This window comes from Xiphophorus hellerii, chromosome 17 (assembly GCF_003331165.1).
Source record: "Xiphophorus hellerii strain 12219 chromosome 17, Xiphophorus_hellerii-4.1, whole genome shotgun sequence".
NCBI lineage: Eukaryota > Metazoa > Chordata > Actinopteri > Cyprinodontiformes > Poeciliidae > Xiphophorus > Xiphophorus hellerii.
This window is the reverse complement of record NC_045688.1, coordinates 6178696-6203305: the sequence shown is the minus strand read 5'-3', so window position 1 is coordinate 6203305 and position 24610 is coordinate 6178696. Positions and strand designations below refer to the sequence as shown.

General features: G+C 41.0%; 1 protein-coding gene across 1 annotated transcript in view; it reads right to left on the bottom strand.

Moving 5' to 3' along the window:
* snd1 (staphylococcal nuclease and tudor domain containing 1) overlaps positions 1-24610 on the bottom strand; it is a 188126-nt gene that overhangs the window by 129145 nt on the left and 34371 nt on the right. The window contains exons 12-15 of the mRNA XM_032588843.1: positions 12670-12770; positions 9243-9353; positions 7285-7357; positions 3538-3679 (exon numbers count right to left, since the gene is read on the bottom strand). Coding sequence (XP_032444734.1) covers positions 3538-3679; positions 7285-7357; positions 9243-9353; positions 12670-12770 — 427 coding nt within the window. The remainder of the gene's footprint in view (positions 1-3537; positions 3680-7284; positions 7358-9242; positions 9354-12669; positions 12771-24610) is intronic.

The window sequence follows — 24610 nt, the reverse complement described above, 5'->3', positions numbered from 1 at the left end:
CCATTGACAAAGTGTCTAATAAGGACAGTTACCATGGGACACAAACTACACAATAGAAAACAGTCAATTTAATTCAAGGAGTGCAAATGTTAAATGTGAGAATTGTGGTGTATTATTAGAAATTAAATTAGAATGTACATCTCTTCCTGTATTGGGATCATTTATTTTGCAGAGCTCCTGTAAACAGTTGGTTCTTGGATGGCTTCCCACAACATTGCTAAACAATAAAAAAAATAAATAAATAAATATGGCCAGAGTGAATAAATTATTCAAACAGATGATAAAACAGATTAATAATGCAGTGCTTGTTTTAACTGCAAGATCATTTGAATATTTTCTGTGTGCACAATCACTATTTACTTAACGCCCAGACAACAACAGGGCCCAGCTTTTAGAAATCATATATGAATATGATTTGACTTTACAATTAGATGAATGAATTGTAATGATGAGCTTCCTTCCTAAAACCCTCCAAGTTTACATTCGCTTACTCAAGTTCTTCATTTGAGGTTTTTACAGAAGAGCTGGAACTGTTCTTGTTCCAAGGTGGAACAGATCAGCTTAAGAAATCACATCAACCAACAAGATCAAAAAACAGAGCATTGTTGCAGAGGGGCTTAACTAAACAAGTCTGTAAGAGAGCACAATTTTGAGTCAATTTGTATTACAGAAAATCCACAGTAAATTCAAAATGTGCATCGAATTCTTGCATTTAAATAAGCGTTGATGCAGTTATTGCGAGCCTACTTTTAAAATACTCACACTAGCTGTAACATAAAACAAGACATTTTACTTCTTGTTAGAAATATGAAAAAGCTTAAAAGGGTAAAGGTCCAGAGGTTTGTAGGGGCCTTCATTAGACAGATAAATACAACAGTGTTGGGGCCTCTGTTTTATCGCTTGTGTCATTTTCCACACGACCCCCAATACAGATGGGTGACTAAAACATGAAAAGATAACTTTGACAGGGAAAAGAAAGTGGTCAGAGATAGAGAGCTGGGAGATTAGACCCAGACAGATGGGTGTCTTTTGCCCCATGGGCTTCATTTCATGTGTAGTGGTATGGGTTTGACATCAGTTGCGACAAGAAAATCTAGTATACAGCTAAAAACGTCACGCACAAAAACATTGAGGCCGTGGCCTACAAGATATACTGTTTCATCTCAAACTGACAACAAAAAGATGAAGGGGAAAGAGATAAAAAAACGAGAATATGTATCGCTTCAGCAGCAACTGGAAATATCAATGGTATCAATCGAGATCTTAAAGAAAACAAAGGTGTATATTTGATTTAAGGTATAAAGCTTATGTCATTTCCTGGAGACAAAGATTTTCCAATGACGACCTTGATTTAACCTATTCAGGGGTTTCAGTTCTGTTGTTGAAGTTAAGATTTGCCAACAACAATGTGATTGTGTATATAAAATCTATCTTAACATGATGTCTTACCAACATTGTGGAGCCAATGCTGTGTACTAGTTTTTTTCCATCAGTACCATGCTCACATTGTAATTGATCACTTTGAGTTTTTTTTTTTTAAAAAAACCTTCCCAGTTTTTCAACAAGTCCATCAGATTTATGTCTACCGCCATGGTTTCAAGGTTAACAGAGACATTCACAAAATGTGTTTAAGAAAAGAAAAAAAGAAAAAAGCAATGGGCGCTCCCTGATTGGACTGTCATGTTCTTTTCTTCAGGCTACAAAATCAGATTTTAGAGAAATGTTTCCTACCTTCATCAAATGGTATAATGATAATGTCCTTCCTAATGTTTAAAAAAAATGAGACTATTATCATGGATTATATTAATTATCACCCATTCAAATTAAAGGCACACCAATAGTGACCAACGGGATCCCATTCACTCAATGGAACTCTCCATTTTGCTCTCTCAAGAACCGCGTAATATGATCATAATGACGAGTAATCACTAAGTTCTTGATTTTATGCTCAATCAGGATTACAAGGTCATAAATTTCCATATTAAATGACTGCTTCTTAAGATATTTAAATTAGCCATTTAGATTACTTATTTTTAAAATTAATTTTAAAAAGTTAGACTTTTCACTGCTGCTTGTTCGTGATATCCATGAGGAGTCTAAACAGCCAGCTTGTCGAGCAACAACTTTACAGACAGAAAAAGATCCACTAGCAACAGGAACAACCAGAGTCTTGAGAGGAACCTACATTGCAAACCAGCTGAAGGTCACCATTAAAGCAATCAGGAGGTTCCATGCCACACCACATTGATGCAGGAACTCATGTAAAAGATGACCGATTCAAGTATAAGGTGCATACATTTCTATGGGTGGAAATGCATTTCGATGGGTCTAATGTGACAGCTTTGATAATATTTGAATTCTTCAGAGGTGCACCTGTGATTATAAGTTTCTTCCACATTTGATCAGATACGTTACTGTTGCAGTTCTGTTTAGTCCAACATATATCCCCCGAGTTGCTGTTTATGAGGTACAAGACAAGCGATTACTATCTGTAGCAGGGGAAATAAACTGACTGTTGCTGAAATGCCAAAAGGTACACGTTGATATTCTGGGAACATATCGAGTCTTCACAGCTTGACCTTCTTAAAGTTTAAGAAAACAAAAACTCTTGGGACAAAAATGTGTTTACGCTTGCTGTAAAAACATCTAGTTAATACTTTGCTATTCACTAGTCTTGCACCCCTCTAAGAGCAAAATAACCATTTGTTGATATTCTTGCTCCAGAAATGAAGAGAATAAGGAATTAACTTTCATTACATGGAACAATTAGATCCAAGAGTCTCTTCCTGTTATAGAAATACCAGGATTGGCACTTTGGTGGACAAGTGGTAGCCAAAAAAAATTTGGAGATAAACCATTTACAAAGTAAATTTGAAACTAATAAACTTTGATGAAGAGCTAATAAGGAGTCAAAATGATGAGTAGTTTACAGAAAGAGTACATTTGCTTCAACATACTCAAATAGAAGTGCAGTAAACTAGTGCATTACAATATCTGCAAGTTTAAATTGAAGCTAAAAAAGGTGAATCAATAACAACTGACAGTGTCTATTTGCCAGCAGGCAGAAACATGAATCTAGGAGTATCTAACTCGTCTTCAAAAATGTTCACAACTATAGGTTGTAAATGACTGCCTTTGTGTGGAACATTTTATAGTTTTCCAAGAAACAAGTTGCTAGAAGTGCAAATAAACTGTTTTATTACTGCAGCTATCACAAAAACACAAGTCAGAAACATTGCTACTAGAATACTGGGAGATCCTCATTTCAAAAGAAAAAACCCAATTTCACTATCCACCTTGGGAACATGTATTTCTGAGTAAAATTGTAAACCACAATGAAACTACATTCCTCAAATAGAGCAAGTCCTTTCCCCATTTTTGCCTTTAAGTGGAAAAATACTGAAAAAAGTCTTGCTACATTGGTGTTTTCAAATGTTTTGTCAGTACTGTGGTGCTAGGAAACCTGACTATTTACTTAGATCCACTGACTTAGATGGCATAATTAAAAGGACTTTGACATTAGAAAGGCAAACCTACCAGCAAGAAGGAATGTGATGAGACAGGTCTCTTTGGGCATGTACAGCTTAAGACGAGATCCACTGAAGACATATTCGACAACAGCTTCTGACCGGCCAGCTCTCTGCAGGAAAGGCAGGAACTGCTTGGCTTTCTGTGTCTCCTGCAGGAGAGAAAGAGAATTAAAAGGCAAATAGCAGCATTTTAGAGTCAAAGTCTTGAAATCTTTGAAGAATTAATAAAAAATGGTAGAGTTTGTATTGTTTTTTATGAAAAAGTTAAGTGAATTCAAAATTGTTTTTGATTAAAAAAAATACTAGGTAACAAGGAGTCATCCAAACTACTACTAAAGCCAAACTACTCACACAACAAAATATACCTTGAAAGGAAAATGCTTCCTTTTTATCATATTTTTAATTTTGTCTGCTTAATTTTTTGTGTTTCATTTTTGGAAGAAATATCTGTGAATATCTTTGGATTATTTTATATATTTAAATGCTCTCACCAACAACAACAACAAAAAATTACCCTGCATGTGGAGCCATTACAATTAGCTTCAAACAAAACACTTTTTTCCTCAGTGCCTGAGCCGAATGAAGAAGAGTTTTCTTGATCATAGAGGGAAAGTGTTAAAGATTTTTGAATGGTGTGACAAGGTGTGGACTGGTTTGGCAGCTACAATAGTGTAATCCATTCAAACATTCACAAGAAAAACAGACTGATCATTTCATCAAATGTGAGACTTCAAAAATCACTGCACATCATGTTCATGCAAAGCAGGCCAAGGATCCTATCCAAGTGTGTCTGTGCACAACAGTGAAAATGTTGGTCAGAACCAAAGCAGAAATCCTCTGAATGCATTTTGAGTAAAATATTTTGCCTGAAGTGGTCACTGTGCAAAAATACCACATGAAGAGTTCAAATCAATCAATATGGTGCTAGCATGATTGGGCTTGCAAATAGTCACCTTATTAACTCAAATCCACCTGGAGACTTTGGTATTCCTAATTGAGGGTATAAACTGTAATGAATTAGCTAAAGTATGGCAATTTAAAGTTACTAGGTTGTCACTTATATGGCTGCCCCTTTCATTTCCATGTATTTTTGTGTTTTTCTCAATTTTGTTCACAGAATGTCAATGACAGCAACAAGTTCTAAAAAAAAAAACAGTTATGGCATATGGCTTTTAAGATTAATTTCTCTCATATTGCAAAGGGTGAACAAGACCAAGTGAAAGCCTGCTTTTCCACACATCTTTATATCACAGTATGGCCTAATGAAGTCTGCCTTCCTTCTCAGTGACACATCTGGAACCTCATGCAATCAAAAATAATTCTCTCCCTTCCTGCTCCCATCTCTGTCTGCAAGAGTGAGTCATAACTTATTGGTGTACTCGGGCCAAAAATTACAAGCTGAGCTAAATCGTGTATTCAGGCAGCACTAGTGCTTCAGTAGCAAAGGAAGATTCATAAACGCTAAAAAAATAATTTAATGTGAGCCTACTCCAGGCATGAGCATGTAGGCACAACAGACCGGTGAGTCATGGACCAGTGTTGTGTTTGGATGAGCCAGCGTGGACACAGGAGTAGGAACAAAGGCTCAGACACAAAGTCGGAGCAAACAAACCAGTTTACCATTTGCTAAAGCAAATTTATGAGAGTTCACAGTGTTCCAGTAACAACAATTTATCAATATTTTCTTTCATTTCATTATTTTTTCCACTGGGGCAGTGACATAGCCCAAAACAGCCATGTATTTACTAGAAACAAAATAAAGTTCATGTCATCAGCAGGGCTCAAATCAGAGTGCATTAGTGAGGGGTATATACTTTAGCCATAAGATGTTCCACCTGAACTCCACCCACTACATTCCAAAATAACCCCTCGAGTGGGAGATGACACTCCAGTTCACACAAACATTTACCGCACCTGCAGCATGTGTGGGCTGTGCAGCCCAACTTGGTTCAGAAAAAGGGAGAGACAAGTGAAAGAAGAGGACCTCATTATGCAACCTTTAGAGGCACGAGGTGAGTCAAGTGCTTTATCCACTCTCCTCCCACCACCTCTGTGCATCTCCTACAGTATACATTTATAAACCTATCTCTGCACTATTTGTGACTGCATCCCACTCAATGTGCATAATCCTTTTCAAAAGACCTTCACTAAAGGATGCTGACGTATAGGAGTGTGTATTTCCACAAGGGGGACGGGTGTGTATTTAGAGGGATAGGGGAAAAGTATGTTGGGGCTGGTGAGCAACAATGCTATTTTGGTCCTTGTAATGCTTTAAAGAATGCTCATTATATTAGCCTTGCCAAACAACTGGTGCATGTGTGTGTGTGTGTGTGCGTGCAGGTGTGCACGCACGAGCACATCCACACATGCTGGCAATCGCTGGCAACAGTCCTAGATCGTGCTGCAAATCAAGCATGTCTTATTGGAGACAGACAGAAAAGTTAAGGGAGGGTTTGCAGCGAGATAATGGCACTGACCTGAACCCAGTGACAGGGTGCAGCTAATAAGTACAAATGTAGTGAAGCTACAGAGTGCTGTAGAACATGTCAGACATAAAAATGGCTACACAAAACACCACTATAGTAAGGCATTTCTATCTTTAGCTAAATAAATCCATTTGTAGTGTGTGATTTAAGGTTTTCATACACTTTTTTTTTTTCGAGTGCCCTTCACAATTACAGGCCAAAGGTAAATGTGTGTGCAAACCCATTGAAACCAAAGGTTTTCATAGAGGCTTGGTGATTTAAAGACTCTTTGTTGCGGTTCTCCAAATTGTTAATCGCTGTAAACCTTAAACGCTCTAATATATGATTAAGAAAAACATTCAAAATATTTCCTTCTGGCCTTACTGACATTAGTAGACGCTAATTAAATTAGGAGCTGAGGAGAGAACATGCCGTGTGTGTACAAAGAGTCTTTGTAAAACAGCTTTAATATTTTATGGCAAAGGAAATTATTAAAGAGTTCCAGTTTCAAACTGTCTAGCATGTCAGTGATAAGCACGGCTGTGGTGGATGTACATCATATATCATATGCTGATAGGAAATTGTCAATTTCTAATCAAACGGTCACTGCTGATCAAAATAAAAGAAAAACCATCCGGTTAGATGCATTTCTCAATATAACTAAAAGCAGTACGTCACGGATTATTAATCAGAAGTTTTTGGATCACATCCACTTTATAAAAATAGATAGAGGTGCAAGGTTCCATTTCAGTAAAAACTAACGCACACCTATTTAAATGTTCTTTACTGTATTACATATAGATGTCTTAAAAACTAAACTTCCTTTCAGTGAAAGAAAAACAGCTTCCTGGCTTGAGCATATAAAAAAAGATGAAAAACAGTGCAGCAATCAACCTTTACTGCACGCTTTTATGGATTTCCCACAATAATGTTCGTGTGATGAGCCCTCCCAATCAGGCTTCATTAGCCAAATGACGCCTCAATCAAGCCCCTGAGCACATGAAAACAGGCAAGGACCGAAATGCTTTTATTAATGAGGTTTATTTTTAGAGGCCACTAAGGATGAGTCAATGATTATAGATCATTTTCTGAGAATTACTGGCCCCAACGTATCTTTTAAGAGTTATGATGTTTGTGTGCAAATGACTCCACATTTAAAACGATTTAATTCCAATTATAGCCACAGCACATGAATGCTCATCCTATTATCCACATCATGTAAACCATCTTATTTCCCTGCATAGGATGAGTGTACATGTATTATTAAAAATAATAAAAAAGATGCATACCCCCGAGATATCAGCCACTCTGTGGATGGGAACCTCCTTTTTGCTGTGCAGCCCCTTTCCGTTTTTGATGGCCCTGCATTCAAACACCACCATTAGAAATCCATCAATGCATCCATACAATACAGCCTCCACATATGCATAAGGTACAGGAGCATCTCAATCGATTAAGGGTTTTGTCAAAAAGTTAATTTAATCCAGTATTTCAATTCAAAAAGTCACAGTGAAATTATATAGATTTATCACAGACCGATTATTTGAAGAGTTTATTTCTATAAGGTTTATATTCATGGTTTACAGTGAATGAAAACCCAAAATATATTTCGAGAAAATTTGAATAATACCTAAGAATACAAACCACATTGTGAAGTTATTCTACTACATATGTCTCTTTAGCTACCATATGTTTTCCTTCCACTAAACCTTCCATTGATAGAAACCTGAACAGTAAACATCCTCATGGAAACTGCTGCATGACTTACGTCAACAATGTTCCGCATGGCTACATAGCCCATAACATGACTGAAACATCACATTTCTGAATCACAAAACATTTTTGTCTAATTTTAATTACCATTAAAGTAACAACCAAGCGGGAAGTTAAAATCTAAAACATTTCACCTTTTGAATTGTTTCACCTTTTGAATTGTTTAACTGGGTATTCTAATTTACAGAAAACCACCTGTACATTGAATTAAAAAAAGACATAAAACACTTTCTCCATTTTAAGGCTTGGGGTTAGTATTACAAAAAGAGAGGCCATAGTTATAAATCATAATGGGGAGATGATTTAGCATCATGAATGTGAAAAGAGAAATGATCTATCTTTAGAGGCAGCTAAGGGTCTTCCATGATGACTGCCGCTAGTTAGAGCTGCCTTAATAAGTCTGCCGGATTAAATGCGATGAAGATAAAGTCAAAGGTCCTGTTGTCCACTGGGTCACTGGGATGGACCACAAAAGTGCTGCTAAGATAAGCCAGCTACATTTCTGGAGCCCTGTACAGTAAAGATGTGCATTTTAATAGCCTAGAGGAGGTTCCTTGAAGGCTGTGGGCCACTGGCTTTATGCAATGGGAGCTAAAAATATAACTAAGGCAATAGACAGAAACCGCTCATCGTCTCTTATAGGACCCCACCAGGGACGGGGGGGAGAGCGAGAGAGAAAAAGCAGCAGAGGGAAGGAAAAGTGACAAAAAGAAATGAGGGAAAGAAGACCCAGAAGAGCAAGTCCGTAGAAGGACATAGCGAGAAGCAGCAAAGGGGAAGAAACAAGGACAAAACGCACAAAAGGAAGAGAGAGAGCAAGAACGGGCAGGAGGAGAAATAGGGGCAGATGGCCGGTGACACTGAAAGACAAGAGGAGAGGAAGAGTTAATGCTATAAAAAAGGTTGCAGCTGCATCTGCTCTACCTACAGCAAGCAGATCTTAATCTATGGCAGAGTAATAAAGCTTGTACTAAATCTCTCCACTGCACCTCCACATAATTATATTCATAGGGCCTGAGTAAAGAGAGACTCTGATTTAACGTCTGGCGCCTGGGATGGTGTATGTGTGCCCAGGCATACAAAAAGAAACAAAAAAAGGGGGGAAAAAATTAAAAAGGGACAGAGGCAGAGAAAGCACAGGGGTCATTACTATGTGTGTGAGTAAATATTTAAGAGCAGAGACATGTTTCCTCGGGAAGTGAATCACCAGCCTGATGGGCAGGAACTAATTACGGTGATACTATTAAAATAAATTTAAAGAATTAGCAAGGGGTAACCTTACCTACATCAGAGGAAAAACACTCAGGGTCATTACAAAGACTAATTTATCAAGTTTATTTGAAACATAACTGCAAGGTGCTTCAAGTAGATTTTTAATGCTCCATTTTATTCCAAATTCTAACACACAAACCATCATGAATCCACAGTGTGAGATCAATGAAAAAGATTTAGAAAAAGTAGTGGAGTTCCTCACCGTGCCTCTGCAGCAAGCAGCTCATCATAGTGGGAGGAGCGCTGGTCATCATCCTGTCGATACCTGATGACTGTGGCCAGACCCTTACTGACCAGAGCTTCGGCTATGTTACTGGCAGAAACAAAGTGGACAGTTAACTTTAATACTCCATTTCATAAGACATGAGAAAGATAATTCGTATAGTTGGTGTCATTTTAAACTGTTAGAGGTTTCAATGTATGTTCCCAAACATATGAGGAATGAGGTTCACTAAGAACTGGGCTTCTGCTGGTTTTACCAACTCAAATTTTAGACTTTGGTATTTTAGACTCCTTCATGTTCATAACAGGTGTTATGTCATGTTTATGACAGTGTTATGTCAGTCTTATGCACATCCTGTCAAATAAAGTGTTACCAAGACTTTTTAAGGCCATTATGAACAAAACTTAAAATATGCATCTCCACAGAAATGTATGAACTTCATCCAGTCAACTGGCGATTAATCTGCATTTATCCATAATAGACACAAAAAGGCTAGCTAGCAAGAGTATGCTAGCAGTGAGTTACCGATAGCCACAACAGTCTAGAGTCACATGCACTGTGGAAGTCTAAGTGAAGCTCAAATTTTTGCCTGACAGAAAAGTCCTGTGAGACAAAAAAAAAAGAAAATTACATCTAATATATTTTTTAAAGTGCTCAAGACCTGTGAATAACAGGTTTTAGATTTTTTTTTTTTTTTTTGGCCAACCTTTTTGTTGTTTTTTTTACAATTAAAGACATTAGGCCAGGAGTGGGCAACTCCAGGACTCGAGGGTCGGTCTCCTGCAACTTTTAGATGTATCTCTACTTCAACACACCTGAGTCAAATAATGAGGTCATTAGCAGGACTCTGGAGAACTTGACTGCACTTAGGAGGTGATTCATCTGTTGGATTCAAGTGTGTTGGATCAGGGAGACGTTTAAGAATTGCAGGACACCGGCCCTCGAGGACCAGGATTGCCCACCTCTGCATTAGGCCATTATTTTAGAATTTAAGATTTTTTTAAAAAGGTGTGGTCACACTGGAGAAAGGAGCAAAGACAATATATCCATTTAAAAGTTAAACAAAAGATTTGAATTTGAGACATTTTAGATCATTTTTTTACCCTTTTTATTTAAGAAAACCCTTCATGCTGGCTTTGAGTCAACTGGCCCCTTCACTCCTTCATCCCCTCTTCTATTTGTGCCATACGCTGCCAAGAACTGTATGACATGTGGCACTCCTTTATTTCACAAACCATGAGCATCAATATTTTTTTAACCAGTTTTCAGCTGATCCCAACCTGTATATAGAAAATGACTTAATCGTCAGCTGTGGGAGTGACTACTAAGTCCCACGTGGGCACCAACTGACTGAATAATCAACGTTAAAAAAATGTTAAAAATCCACTGGATCCTGAAAACGTCTTCAAAACTGCAAAAACATGAAATGAAACAAACAAGTCTTGTCACAAACAATTCTTTAACACAGTAATTATTACGGATAATAACCAAAAATACCCGAGTCCCCCACTGGGGCTCAGAGGGGGGTTGAGAGTTTCCATCTCACTAACCTCCTCAACCCTGACTGTAGTATTCATGGGGACTCTGCCAACTGTTATCCAGGAGAATCACAGTGTGGTGTGGTCCAACTGAAGACTCTAAACGACTGCTTACATGAGCAGACCTGACCTCTGTGCCACCACATTTGAGACAGCTGGTTGGATGATATGGAGAGATCTGCCTGTCTGTGTGTGTTCGTGTGATGTTTCTTTATGGCTCCAATGATACGGTTGGTGGAGGGGGAAAAAAAACAATACAAAAAAAAAAATAGTAATAAAAACAGGACGAGTGTGATTTTCAAAAGTTCCTTTGAGGGGGAAACAGACTTCTAAAGCCTCTTTTCTAGCAATGTCGCATTAAAGCTCTGCGATGGTTTTGATTAAATTTCAACCTCTGAAAAGCGTTTATATCTGTGATCTTGTGTAAAGAAAATGACAAACTGATAAGCCAAATTCCTTCAAAGACAGGCTTGCAGATAGAATATAATTGCTTGCACTCAGGTGACCCTGCTCAGAACAAAGCAGTAGCTTCAGTTCTGATTAACAAGCTTACAAATTCAAAGCATTCTAAAATGATCTTGTTGTGTTCAGATGAAATTATAGTAAAATGACGTGTTGAGTCAACCTGAACTGCTGCGTGATCTGATCTTGTACTGCCCTTTGCAAAAGTATTAATAGGCCTTGAACTGTTCCAAATTTACTTCAGTTACAACCATAAACATTTTGCATTTTATTTCAACCAAGAAAGTAATACATTATTGTGAAGCAGAGGAAAAATGATACACAAGTTTCAAACTTTATTACTAACAAAAATCAGAGAAGTGTGCAGTGCTCTCATATTCGGCCTCTTCCACTCTGATACTTCAAAATAAAACACTCTCCTGCGAGCCAGAGACTTTTTAAAGAACATCATGGTTTGTTTTTTTTAACCCTATGCGCAAAAAGAATAGCAGAAAACAGATACTTCATATTGACCTTCACACACAAAGCCCAATGTAAAATCTGCAGTGGCTACTAGGCCTTTCTTGATAAACAATAATGTTCGTTTGAGACCATTTTCAATTATAATAATAGCAGCATAGTAATTGAAGTACACTCTATCAGAAATCAATACATTTAAATTTCCAAAGAAAACCTAACACTGGAACTGGAATCTAAAGTGGATATATAAAAACAAAAAACTTAACCAGTAACAACAAATAAAATGGAGATTAAAACCAAACAACTGAAGCCATAAATATAGCGGATTATGAAGTCCCTGTAAAGAAAATTGCCCTGATAAAAATATCATTAGACGCTGCCAGTTTTGTGATCATCATGATATCATGTGTTTAATTGATTTACGGCCTTTTGCGACAGGCTTAGTGGTGGCAACATTGTGCTGTGGGAATGTTTCTTTTCAGCACGGACGTTGAGACACGTCAGCGAGGATACAAAGACGGATGCATTAAAACCTCTCTAAACATGTAGTTCGAGTTATGATAGGTTTGGTGCTAAGCATGTTCATGAGTTAGAATGGCCCAGTCAAAGTCGAGAGATAAATCCATTTGAGATTCTGTTGCATATTCAAGGAAGCACTCCTTTCTATGTCTCGCGCTGTTAGAAACGAACCACGCAAGGTTGCAGCTGTAAACACACAACCACTAGTCAGACATATGGAAAAATAAATTCCCAACTACCTTCTCCATTTTCTTCACAATTATGCATTACTAAAGTCGACCTATATCATAAAATCTCAAGTAAATGCATTGAAGCTTGCTGTCCTAACATAAAACGGTTTTTCCAAGACAGTGTATTTGTAACAAACTCCACTCGAAAAAAGGTAGAAAGTAGTTTTGCTCAGCTTGGCAAACTAAATTATTACTTACATTCCTCCGATTGTCACTGTGGCACAGGTGCGCTCTGAGAAGGCAGGTGTTCCTTCTCCTGGACCAGTGGCAGCTCTGATGTAGTCCACTGTGACGTTGACCTGTAGGGGGTGGACACAGGCCAATCAAAAAAAAAGAAAAAACGCACACACGTCGAGAGTAGTGAGCAGCATCAGTTACTCCAATAATTAGTGTGGGGAGCGTTTTCTCCGTGTACGTGGCTCCCTTATTTTTATTATTTTTTTGTTTGTCCCATTTCTCAAGGTCACCCCCAGTCAGTGTGAATCATGTCAGGCAGCATTGTGGAACTCCCCAGAGGAGTAGTATTAACACACTGAGGGTGTTTGGGACAACACACACACACACGCCTGCACGCCCACACACAGAGCAGCAATGAAACCCAAATGACCCTACACAGTGCGTTCCTAACAAAGCTCCCTGGGGACACACTCCAACCCCCTCACCCTGAAGATACAATGTTGTCACTCAGCTGTGTGCATGTGCACATCTCCACAGGCATGTGACAGGGGAAGCCAGTATTGTGGGCCAAACGCATGTAGACAGCGCTAATAGGGAGGGATGCAGGCACACGGGCACACGCACCCATACACAGTGAACTGTTTAGGAGCTGCATGTAAAGTGTGTCAGACGAGTAAGAAAAAAAATCAGAGAAATCTGGCTGTGCATCGCAGCGTCATTGACTCAGGCGCAGACAACACACACAGGCCTATTACAGGGACATGAAAGAACAACGGCAGCTTGTCAATAGAGCGACACGACGAGGACGATGGGAAGAGAGGAGAAAGAGGAAGGAGGTTGTTGAGTGCTGTTTGGCACTAAGAACCATTAGCAATTTCTGAGGAGGAGGGAAATTAAAAGGACTCCAGGGGTGCTTTTCATTAGGCTAGCGCGTCGTCTCTCGCTAACGTCTCTTCCACAACACTTGGCTCCTCCCAGCGAGAATGTGAAAGAGGCGCAATGAAGGATAAAGTAGATTGTTCCCATTTTAAGTGCAATGGAGGGAAATTAAAATCTCAAGAAATGAAATAGGGGAGAATTTCCATGTCTGTGGCAAAGAGACATTTTTTATTCTAAAAAAAAAAGAGAGGATTCAAAGTAGGGCAAGTTATTCCAATACAAATCAGTGGCGGAGATGTTAGCTGGTCACAGTTAGCTGTGTGGGAAAACACAAAGATGAAAAAGATCGAGAAGAGAAGAACATAATGGACAAGCAACATAGCTTAGAAATGATTATGACAAAATGGAAGAGAAGACAAAGAAACTAAAGTTTTCATGAAAAGACTCAAACCCTACTGGGCAAGGACAGAACGTATTGCAAACTACCGCCAGAAGAGCTTGATTGAAGAAGTTCTAGGCCCATTTTCCACAGGCCATCTAACAGATCTCTGGATAAGACAAATCCATCCATTAGAACCCCAAAGAAGAAGGGAAACACAGAGGGAAAAGGCAGTGAATGGATCAGAGAGCCGAAGGAGTGATAAGAACACCAGTCGAGGTGTGAGACTAAATGTGTTTGTTCTGCTGAGGTGACGAAAGGCATAGGAATACTTGGCTGCTTCTGCCAAAGGAATTGTGTATACAACATGTCTGCATGAGTGATAAAGAGCTCTGACAGGTGACCAGCAGGTCAGAAACTCAGAAATCGGATCTTTTTGGAGTCAGTGAATGTCACACTACACGGTTTCTTAAATGTCCCTTAAGTTCAAAGTAAGACTTTCAAAGGTTGCAATGATTTCAATTTAAGACCTACATAAAATAGGGGGCTAAAAACCTCAATTACCATATGTTGCTGATTGCCTTTAAACAGAAGGTCAATGTTTTCCCTACATTCCGTTTACCATAACCTTTATGTCAATCGCAGTTGTCGAAAAAGTTTTCAGCCAGCTCCTGAAATCCTTATCAAGTCTTTTCAAGCAATAAAAATATATTTTTCAGGAACACTTGAATTTTAGGGAATAAATTCCTTTAAACAGGGTTCATTTCTTCTCTGCGTCTGGGGTCTTGTCACAGCACATTAACGCTCAAATTCCTCAGCCAGAGCTCTAAATCTCAGTACAAATGAGTGCCATAGCACATTTAAGAACTGCAGAAGCCAAAAATGTCTTAAACTTACAAGTTTAAGACCCAAATACACAGATTTTATGACGTACTATTGACTTTTATGGCATTTTAAGGGTTTACATTTAGGCCCAACACTTTATGGTGAGGAACATGTTACTCAGAAAAGAAAGACGAAGCCAGAGGGGAAATGGCAACTTATTTGCTTTTCTGAAAATATATGAAAGCAAATACATTTGCTTTTACATACAGTACAGACCAAAAGTTTGGACACATCTTCTAATTCAATGGGTTTTCTTTATTTTCATGACTATTTATAAGGCAAGAAATCTCACTTATTAACCTGACAGGGCACACCTATGAAGTGAAAACCATTTAAGGTGACTACCTCTTGAAGCTCATATCAAGAAAATGCAGAGTGTGTGCAAAGCAGTAATCACAGCAAAAGGTTGTTACTTTGAAGAAACTAGAATATAAGGGGTATTTTCAGTTGTTTTACACTTTTTTGTTTAGTGCATATTTCCACATGTGTTATTCATAGTTTTGATGCCTTCAGTGTGAATCTACAATATCAATAGTCTTGAAAATAAAGGAAACTCATTGAATTAAAAGGTGTGTCCAAACTTTTGGTCTGTACTGAAGGAGCTGTATATGAAGGAACAACTTTGCCAACTTTGATAGATATCTGGAATACAATATTTTACAGCAACATCAGTCTGTTTTATTCTGTATGGTTTGCCCATAATGCTGGGTTTAAAAATGTTGAGTCTGACAATATGAGAGTTAAGGGCCACAGTTCTCTGGAGAGATTAGACTAATGCTTACAAGTGCAAATTATGCAAGTCTCTAACAGAAGATGCAAAACAGAGTAAGAGAAATCCAAATTGGCTAAAGCTGGGATCAGCAGCTAAAAGCGGCTGATTTTCAGCTGGGAACTGAAAATCAGACAGTCACTTGCCTTTGCCTATCTACATCTATTATCTAAAATAATATTCTTGATATTTTAGATTTACCAGTTCAGGTGGTCTTACAACATGAGGCAAGTTGTACAAAGCCTTGTAATGTGAAAGTGAACATGTGCCACATTGCGATTAACAATACTCCAGCCCAGCATGGGTTCCACATGAGTGGTTTCCCCAGACAGGAACAGAGTGAAAGGCTGCTTACCTTGAAAAGTGTGGGAGGTTAAGATTTGCTGTGACTAAAATGAGCAACCGTCTCCAGCACATTCTATTGAACGATGATCACACAGCTTTCTTTTCTGCTTTAGCCATATTTCAAAACACATCTGACAACAATTAAACCTCAAAAACACATTAAATTGGTGCAGGCCATTTCCAATATACACATCACATTTAAGGATGATAATGTTCTTGGCAGAAATGATATGGCCACAGATCAGAGGGTACAGGAGAAGAAAAGACCTATGTGCAGGTAAGAGCGGCTACAGTGGAAGCTTTATGGGAGTGTGTTGGAACATCAAAATAAATATTGAACATCAAAGCTCTCAGATCTGAGGCACCTTCTAAACGTAGGAACTGATATGGCCATACTGTATGTTGCATCAGGCAATAAAAAATAATGAGGCAAACACAAAAGAGAGGCAGAGTAGTGATTTTTTTTTTTTTTTTAAAAGCTGGAAGGAGAACAAAAACATGAGCAGAGGCCATCGGGAGGCGAGTGCTTAAGGCTGTGTTTTAGAAGGTTATAATCAGGGCTGGCTATTATTTAATGCAACGAGCAGCTCTGATTCTGGGACAACAAAAATGTGTTGAGGAAAAAGGAGGAATTGGAGATCTAAAATGGAGCTTTACTTAGGTTATCAAATATCTAAATCTGCTTGAAATCCAATCTAGAATTCGCCCCAGAACCAGCGCCGACTCTCACATTCTCTATATCAAATACCAAACCGCGCATAAGACGTTCGCTCACTTATATACCCGACCAATAAGAGGCAAAAGCTCTGTTGCTAACAGTGCTACACAAGCAGCTGCATAACAGGAGCCACTTTGAGCATGCAGGATTATCCGAATGTGCTCAACCCTGATAAGTGGCTTAATGCAACATTTCCATTTGACTTTTTTTTTTTTTCTGATGAAGCTGAGACCCAGGCGCGCAAAAAGCACTACTTATAAAGTTAGCCAAATCTAGCTTTTTGGGATTATGTCACCATGCAAGCTCTGCCATTTGAATGCGGGTGTGGATGGATATAAGAAAGCCCGAGACAGACAGAGTTGGAGTGACAGGGAGAAGAGGGAAATAAGGAAATGCCTCACTGCATTTTTTTGTAAGGGGATAACTTAGAAGAGGTTTATTGGGCATAAATATAAGTTATTCAAAGATGGCAAAATGCAGAATGTCTGAAAACACTCTATAGCTATAAAGCTAATGACTGGAAACAACTATGGAATTTTAATCTTGCTTTTGAAAAGAAAATTTTAAAACTATTTTCAAGTTCTGACAGAATACACCCGATAAAAGATGCACACCTACTAGAATTACTGTGAAGTTCTTTTCAAAGACCATTCCAGGTAGCGGCCCAGCTCTTTTCTGGCTCACAGTTATCAACTATAGAGTTCTCCTGCCAGGAAATGAAGTAAGGTCTTCTGAATATGGATATTAGATGTGCTTTATAAAAGATCAAATGCACCAAGCTTTCCTTAAAAATAAAAGAAATGGGGAGCTTTAATAGAAAAAAAGGAATTAGATGTAGCTCTATTCCCCTAAATCGCAGCAGTGGCATTAGGGCTTTCAGCTTTAGCGCACTGAGACTGGCAGTTAATGCTCAGTCACGTCCTAGAAGGTGTAAAAAATCTGCATGTTCCCTACATTATGAAATATATTTTGTTCTTAGATGGCTAGTAGGCTTCAACTGAGAATGTTTGCAGGTTAAACATTGACAGTAATTTTGCTGAAGTTCTGGTTGAGCCTGATGGTGCAAAAGTAGATTGTTTATCAATTTAAAAAAACAAAAATCTACAATTGTAGTCACTTGTGTTGTGGAAGTTAAAAAGTGAACTGAACTGATTGAAACCTCAGCTTATAACAACCAGACACGATGAGTTTGCTAATAATGAAGCATTCAGATATTCTGAAGTATAATAACTTTAAAATAAACTAACCAACATTGTGCAATGCCTTGTAAAAATCACCATTCCCCACCAACCTTTCCATATTTCCTGATCTTACTACCAAACACTTCAATTGTTTATATTTGCACATGTGAAGTGCAAAGACAGTAAATGATTTCCAAATTTCTGAAAATTGTTCTGTGGATTTGAAATTGAATTACTCCTCCATGGGCTGCCACCTTATCGTGGTGGAGGGGTTTGAGTGTCCCAATGATCCTAGGAGCTATGCTGTCTGGGGCTTCATGCCCCTGGTAGGGTCACCCAAGGCAGACAGGTCCTAGGTGAGGGACCAGACAAAGAGCAGCCCAAAGACCCCAATGATGAAGGAAAACTTTGGACTTGGTGTTCCCTCGCCCGGACGCGGGTCACCGGGGCCCCACTCTGGAGCCAGGCCTGGAGGGGGGGCACGATGGCGAGCGTCTGGTGGCCGGGCTTTTACCCATGGAGCCCGGCCGGGCTCAGCCCGAAGAGGAAACATGGGCCCCCCCTCCCATGGGCCCACCACCCGTGGGAGGGGCCAAAGGGGTCGGGTGCAGTGTGGGATGGGTGGCAGCAGAGGGAGGGGACCCTGGCGGTCCGATCCTCGGTTGCAGAAACTGGCTCTTGGGACGTGGAATGTCACCTCTCTGGTGGGGAAGGAGCCGGAGCTAGTGCGTGAGGTCGAGAGGTTCCGGCTAGAAATAGTCGGTCTCACCTCGACGCACGGCTCTGGTTCTGGAACCAGTCTCCTTGAGAGGGGCTGGACATACTTCCACTCTGGAGTTGCCCAAGGTGAGAGGCGTCGGGCAGGAGTGGGCATACTTGTTGCTCCCCATCTCGGCGCCTGTACGTTGGGGTTTACCCCGGTGAACGAGAGGGTAGCATCCCTCCGCCTACGGGTGGGGGGACGGGTTCTGACTGTCGTTTGTGCTTACGGGCCGAACGACAGTTCAGATTACCCACCCTTTTTGGAGTCCTTAGAGGGGGTACTGGAGAGTGCTCCTCCTGGGGACTCCCTTGTTCTGCTGGGGGACTTCAACGCTCACGTGGGCAATGACAGTGAGACCTGGAGGGGCGTGGTTGGGAGGAACGGCCCGCCCGACCTGAACTCGAGCGGTGTTCTGTTGCTGGACTTCTGTGCTCGCCATGGATTGTCCATAACGAACACCATGTTCAAGCATAAGGGTGTCCATATGTGCACTTGGCACCAGGACACCCTAGGCCGCAGTTCGATGATCGACTTTGTCATCGTTTCATCGGATCTGCGGCCGTATGTCTTGGACACTCGGGGGAAGAGAGGTGCGGAGCTGTCCACTGACCACTACCTGGTGGTGAGTTGGCTCCGGTGGTGGGGGCGAAAGCCGGTCAGACCTGGCAGGCCCAAACGTGTTGTGAGGGTCTGCTGGGAACGTCTGGCGGAATCCCCTGTGAGACGGAGCTTTAACTCCCATCTCCGGCAAAACTTCGAACACGTCCCGGGGGAGGTGGGGGACATGGAGTCTGAGTGGACCGTGTTCCGTGCCTCCATTGTCGAGGCGGCCGATCGGAGCTGTGGCCGCAAGGTTGTCGGTGCCTGTCGCGGCGGCAACCCTCGAACCCGCTGGTGGACACCTTCGGTGAGGGATGCCGTCAGGCTGAAGAAGGAGTCCTATCGGGCCTTTTTGGCCTGTGGGACTCCGGAAGCAGCTGATGGGTACCGGCGGGCGAAGCGGCATGCGGCTCGGGCGGTTGCTGAGGCAAAAACCCGGGCGTGGGAGGAGTTTGGAGAGGCCATGGAGAAAGACTTCCGTACGGCTTCGAGGCGATTCTGGTCCACCATCCGGCGTCTCAGGGGGGGGAAGCGGTGCAGCACCAACACTGTTTATAGTGGGGATGGTGTGCTGCTGACCTCTACTCGGGACGTTGTGGGCCGGTGGGCAGAGTACTTCGAAGACCTCCTCAATCCCACCAACATGCCTTCCACTGAGGAAGCGGAGCCTGGGGACTCTGGGTTAGGCTCTCCAATCTCTGGGGACGAGGTCGCCGAGGTGGTTAAAAAGCTCCTCGGTGGCAGGGCCCCGGGGGTGGATGAGATCCGCCCGGAGTTTCTTAAGGCTCTGGATGTTGTAGGGTTGTGTTGGTTGACGCGACTCTGCAATGTCGCATGGACATCGGGGGCAGTTCCCCTGGATTGGCAGACTGGGGTGGTGGTCCCCCTGTTCAAAAAGGGGGACCGGAGGGTGTGCTCCAATTATAGAGGGGTCACACTCTTAAGCCTCCCTGGCAAGGTCTATTCAGGGGTCCTGGAGAGGAGGGTCCGTCGGATAGTCGAACCTCGGATTCAGGAAGAGCAGTGTGGTTTTCGTCCTGGTCGTGGAACGCTGGACCAGCTCTACACCCTCGGCAGGGTCCTGGAGGGTGCATGGGAGTTCGCCCAACCAGTCTACATGTGTTTTGTGGACCTGGAGAAGGCGTTCGACCGTGTCCCTCGGGGAGCCCTGTGGGGGGTTCTCCGGGAGTATGGGGTACCGGGCCCTTTGATACGGGCTGTCAGGTCCCTGTATGACCGGTGTCAGAGTCTGGTCCGCATTGCCGGCAGTAAGTCGGGCTCGTTTCCGGTGAGAGTTGGACTCCGCCAGGGCTGCCCTTTGTCACCGATTCTGTTCATCACTTTCATGGACAGAATTTCTAGGCGCAGCCAAGGTGTTGAGGGGATCCGATTTGGTGGCCTTAGGATCTCATCTCTGCTTTTTGCAGACGATGTGGTCCTTTTGGCTTCATCAGATCGTGATCTGCAGCTCTCGCTGGAGCGGTTCGCAGCCGAGTGTGACGCGGCCGGGATGAGGATCAGTGCCTCCAAATCCGAGGCCATGGTCTTGAGCCGGAAAAGGGTAGAGTGCCTTCTCCGGGTCAGGGGGGGTGTCCTGCCCCAAGTGGAGGAGTTTAAGTATCTCGGGATCTTGTTCACGAATGGGGGAAGAAGGGAGCGGGAGATCGACAGGCGGATTGGCGCAGCGTCTGCTGTCAAGCGGGCGCTGTACCGGTCCGTCGTGGTGAAGAGAGAGCTGAGCCAAAAAGCGAAGCTCTCGATTTACCGGTCGATCTACGTTCCCACCCTCATCTATGGTCATGAGCTTTGGGTCATGACCGAAAGAACGAGATCGCGGATACAAGCGGCCGAAATGGGTTTTCTCCGTAGGGTGGCTGGGCTCTCCCTTAGAGATAGGGTGAGAAGCTCAGTCATCCGGGAGGGACTCAGAGTAGAGCCGCTGCTCCTTCACATCGAGAGGAGCCAGTTGAGGTGGCTCGGGCATCTGGTCAGGATGCCTCCTAGACGCCTCCCTGGTGAGGTGTTCCGGGCACGTCCCACCGGGAGGAGGCCCCGGGGAAGACCCAGGACACGCTGGAGGGACTATGTCTCTCGGCTGGCCTGGGAACGCCTCGGGATTCCCCCGGAGGAGCTAGAAGAAGTGGCTGGGGAGAGGGAAGTCTGGGCCTCCCTTCTGAAGCTGCTACCCCCGCGACCCGACCTCGGATAAGCGGAAGAAGATGGATGGATGGATGGATGGATGGATGGATTTGAAATTAGCAGCAGCACATCTAGAGACATTTTTTTGTTAATTTTTTGTCACAAAGTGGCTCAAACTCACTTGGACGGACAGAATCTGCATCCAGTAAATTTGAAGCCTTGCCACTAATCCTCCATTGGTTTGGCTCTAGATTTTAAATTGAGCCATTCTGATACTTAAGGGCTCTTGACGATGGAGATGGCCACCTCTGAAATAAGCCTTTCTATTGTGGATGTGGCTGTATATCTAGGATTGTTGACCTTCTTTAGCATGAAGAAATTTAGTTGCAATAAATTTTATTTTTGAGGCATTAGGATAAGGAGCTCTGAATACAACTCGAATGACATTTTTCAATTTTGTTTTGTAAAAGCATTTGATAATTTTGCATTCTTGTCTCTACATCACAATTATGTGATGCATTGTGTTGATCTGTCAAAGTCCCAGGAAAATAGGAGTTTCACGTTGTAAAATGACAAAATGTGAAATTGTTCACGGCTTCTTGTTCTGAACATTTATGGTAAAATATTTGGATGTACAGCAGGCCTCTATTAATGCCATTACTCATACATAAAGAGATGGACCTGCCCTCAAACAGTTTATTACTGTTATTACCTGACAATAAAGCAAGTGGGTTAGTTACATTCCTCTGTTTGTTGACATGCAACATGCTTCTGTGCACCGCAACGGTGCACCACGCATTCAAATTGACAAGCCAAATAGGCCGTGGTGGAACAGATTATTATAAGGCTTGACGGTTGAGTACTGAACTCAAACATTCACCACAGAGATTTCATTTTATCCAAACTAAATCACTCTTGTTGCCAAGGCAGCTAAAGCCCACAGCTTTTCCAGACTTGTGAAATTATTTGAAAAAAAAAAAAAAAAAAGATACACGGTGACAGAAGGTTTAACTCTGAGGTTTAGCCTTGTATCTTGGCAACAATAAAGAAATGGAAAAGAAGCAACTTCCCAGAGCCCCTTCCTTTTATTGATCTTGCAGGGTAAGAAGTGAGGAAGCTGTGCTGCTGGAAAATGGACAGCAGCTCTCCACTTGAACCAAACTTCACAGTGAACGCCAGCACACTTGGAAGATGAAGCATCAATATTAATCAAATATGGAGGAACATACAGAGATATGCATAGACGGATGCTTAAATCTTTGTCAGTTTTGATGATGACATTCTAAATCACTGAAAGTAACCATTTGTATTTTTCTTCACTGTGTAACAATATCTCAATACTTTTGCTCAGTGTGAATGAATTGCAAAATTAAATTTAAGGCCAAACATGGAAAATCTGGACATATCTGAAGCAGATGATTGAGATGATAAAATTTAAGGCCCTGCTGGAAACCTGAACATTTATATATATAAAAAATTATTCAGATCGCTAAAGTGCCACAGACTGATTGCATTTGACTGCTTTAAACAGTGAAAGAAAATCGTGTTTAGAAATTCAAGGAAACACCACAGAGTGAGAAAGAGTTTAAAAGAAAATAAAAACTTAATTAAAATTTAAATAAATGTGTCAAAATTATTCAAAGTAGAATTTGGTTTACCTTGCTGAATGGAGGGAAGCTACTGAAACAGTCCAAAACTGCTAAGATGACTGTTTTCATTTTCCATTAAAAAAAAAAAAAAAAAGAATAAACAATTCAAACATAAAGTGACCAAAACGTTGTGGTAGCATTTACTTTACCTAGTAATTATCCACCATTATAAACATATATCATATACTATCTAACACAATTATTTTATTATTTACATAATAAGATAAAAATTGTAACCCTCCATTTGTTCTCCAGACATAGAAAAATTGCAACATGAGATGCACCAATGAGATTTTTGTGACCCTCTCCAATCTCTCTTTTTTTTTTTTTTTAAATAAAGCCTTCCCTGAAACAAATTTTTGCTGACTCCCATTTCTCTTTAAGAACTGCACTGATGTGCTCTCCATGTAACCAGAGGCCAGGTTATCCTCATTTCCAGCTGAGGGGAAAAAAAAGAGAAGGACAGAACGCTGCTCTATAAAGTCAAAATTTTGACTGGGACATTTGGAGCTTAAAGAACCTGGACTGTAGCATTCAGGTTCAGTATGTGCACAACCTGAATGCAGAAAAACAGACATAGTACGTTATTAAACTAGTGTGTGTTAGATAGGGTTTACTTAATTTTACTAAGTAATTAAAGGTTTTATTATTTCAAATCATCTTTTGTTACTTTTACTGGGAATAAGAACAACTAGAAAGCTAAACTAAAACGGTAGTTTCTGTGTGTACATTCCTGGAAATTTTGATCCTTAAGAAATAACCAAAAGCTGCCAAGATTTCCAAATTTTTCATGTTTATTAACAGGTTGAAAGTCTAAAAATGATAAAACAGAACACCTGTGAGTCCTCAATTCAGCCTTCTGGTTACCTGCTAAAAGTCTTGCAACTTGATGAGCCACATGCACACAGATACAGCTTCATGTATGTGTGTGCTTCCTTTAGCTTCATAAAAACAAAAAAATGCTACTGATCCTTTCTCACTCAGTAGCAGTGTCCACATTTAGGAGTGTTGCGGTCAATTTGTTCACTGGTCAGAAACAAATACGATGTTACGTTTCTCATCACCAGTCAAGGCCAAATTCAAATCTAATTTTATATCCACCGTTAATAGCTACAGAGTAAAGTCTGTTTATACTGGAATGTGCTTACACATTACATAGAGATTCTTTAGGACACATAGGTGAAGTTAATCAAATTTCAATGTACAGTTTTTTATTAATGTCTTCAAAAAATGGGCTTAAATTTTGTGGAATGCTAAACAGAAAACATGAAACATAAGTAGATATACAGAAGAGAAGCAACCAGATAGAATGTGAGCATGACGGAACATGCTAATTTACCTCCAGTAGTGTGTTTGAGGTTTGCTGTGCTCTTTTCATATTAAAAATATAATTCAGGTTGCATTTGCATTCAGGTTACTTTGCGTTAAGACATAGTAATCCCTTATAAAAGCAGATGCATATCTCTGAAGACACGGGATGCGCTGGTATGTGCTCACAATTGTTCAGATGTGATTTAATGCATCCCAATATACATCACAAACAGACCCACTGACTCCAGTGAAAACAAGCCAAGTCAACCCACTTAAGGAGCTAACTCCTTTCGAAGCAAACAATTATGCGCCGCTCCCACTACAATAAACAACACAAACAGCAA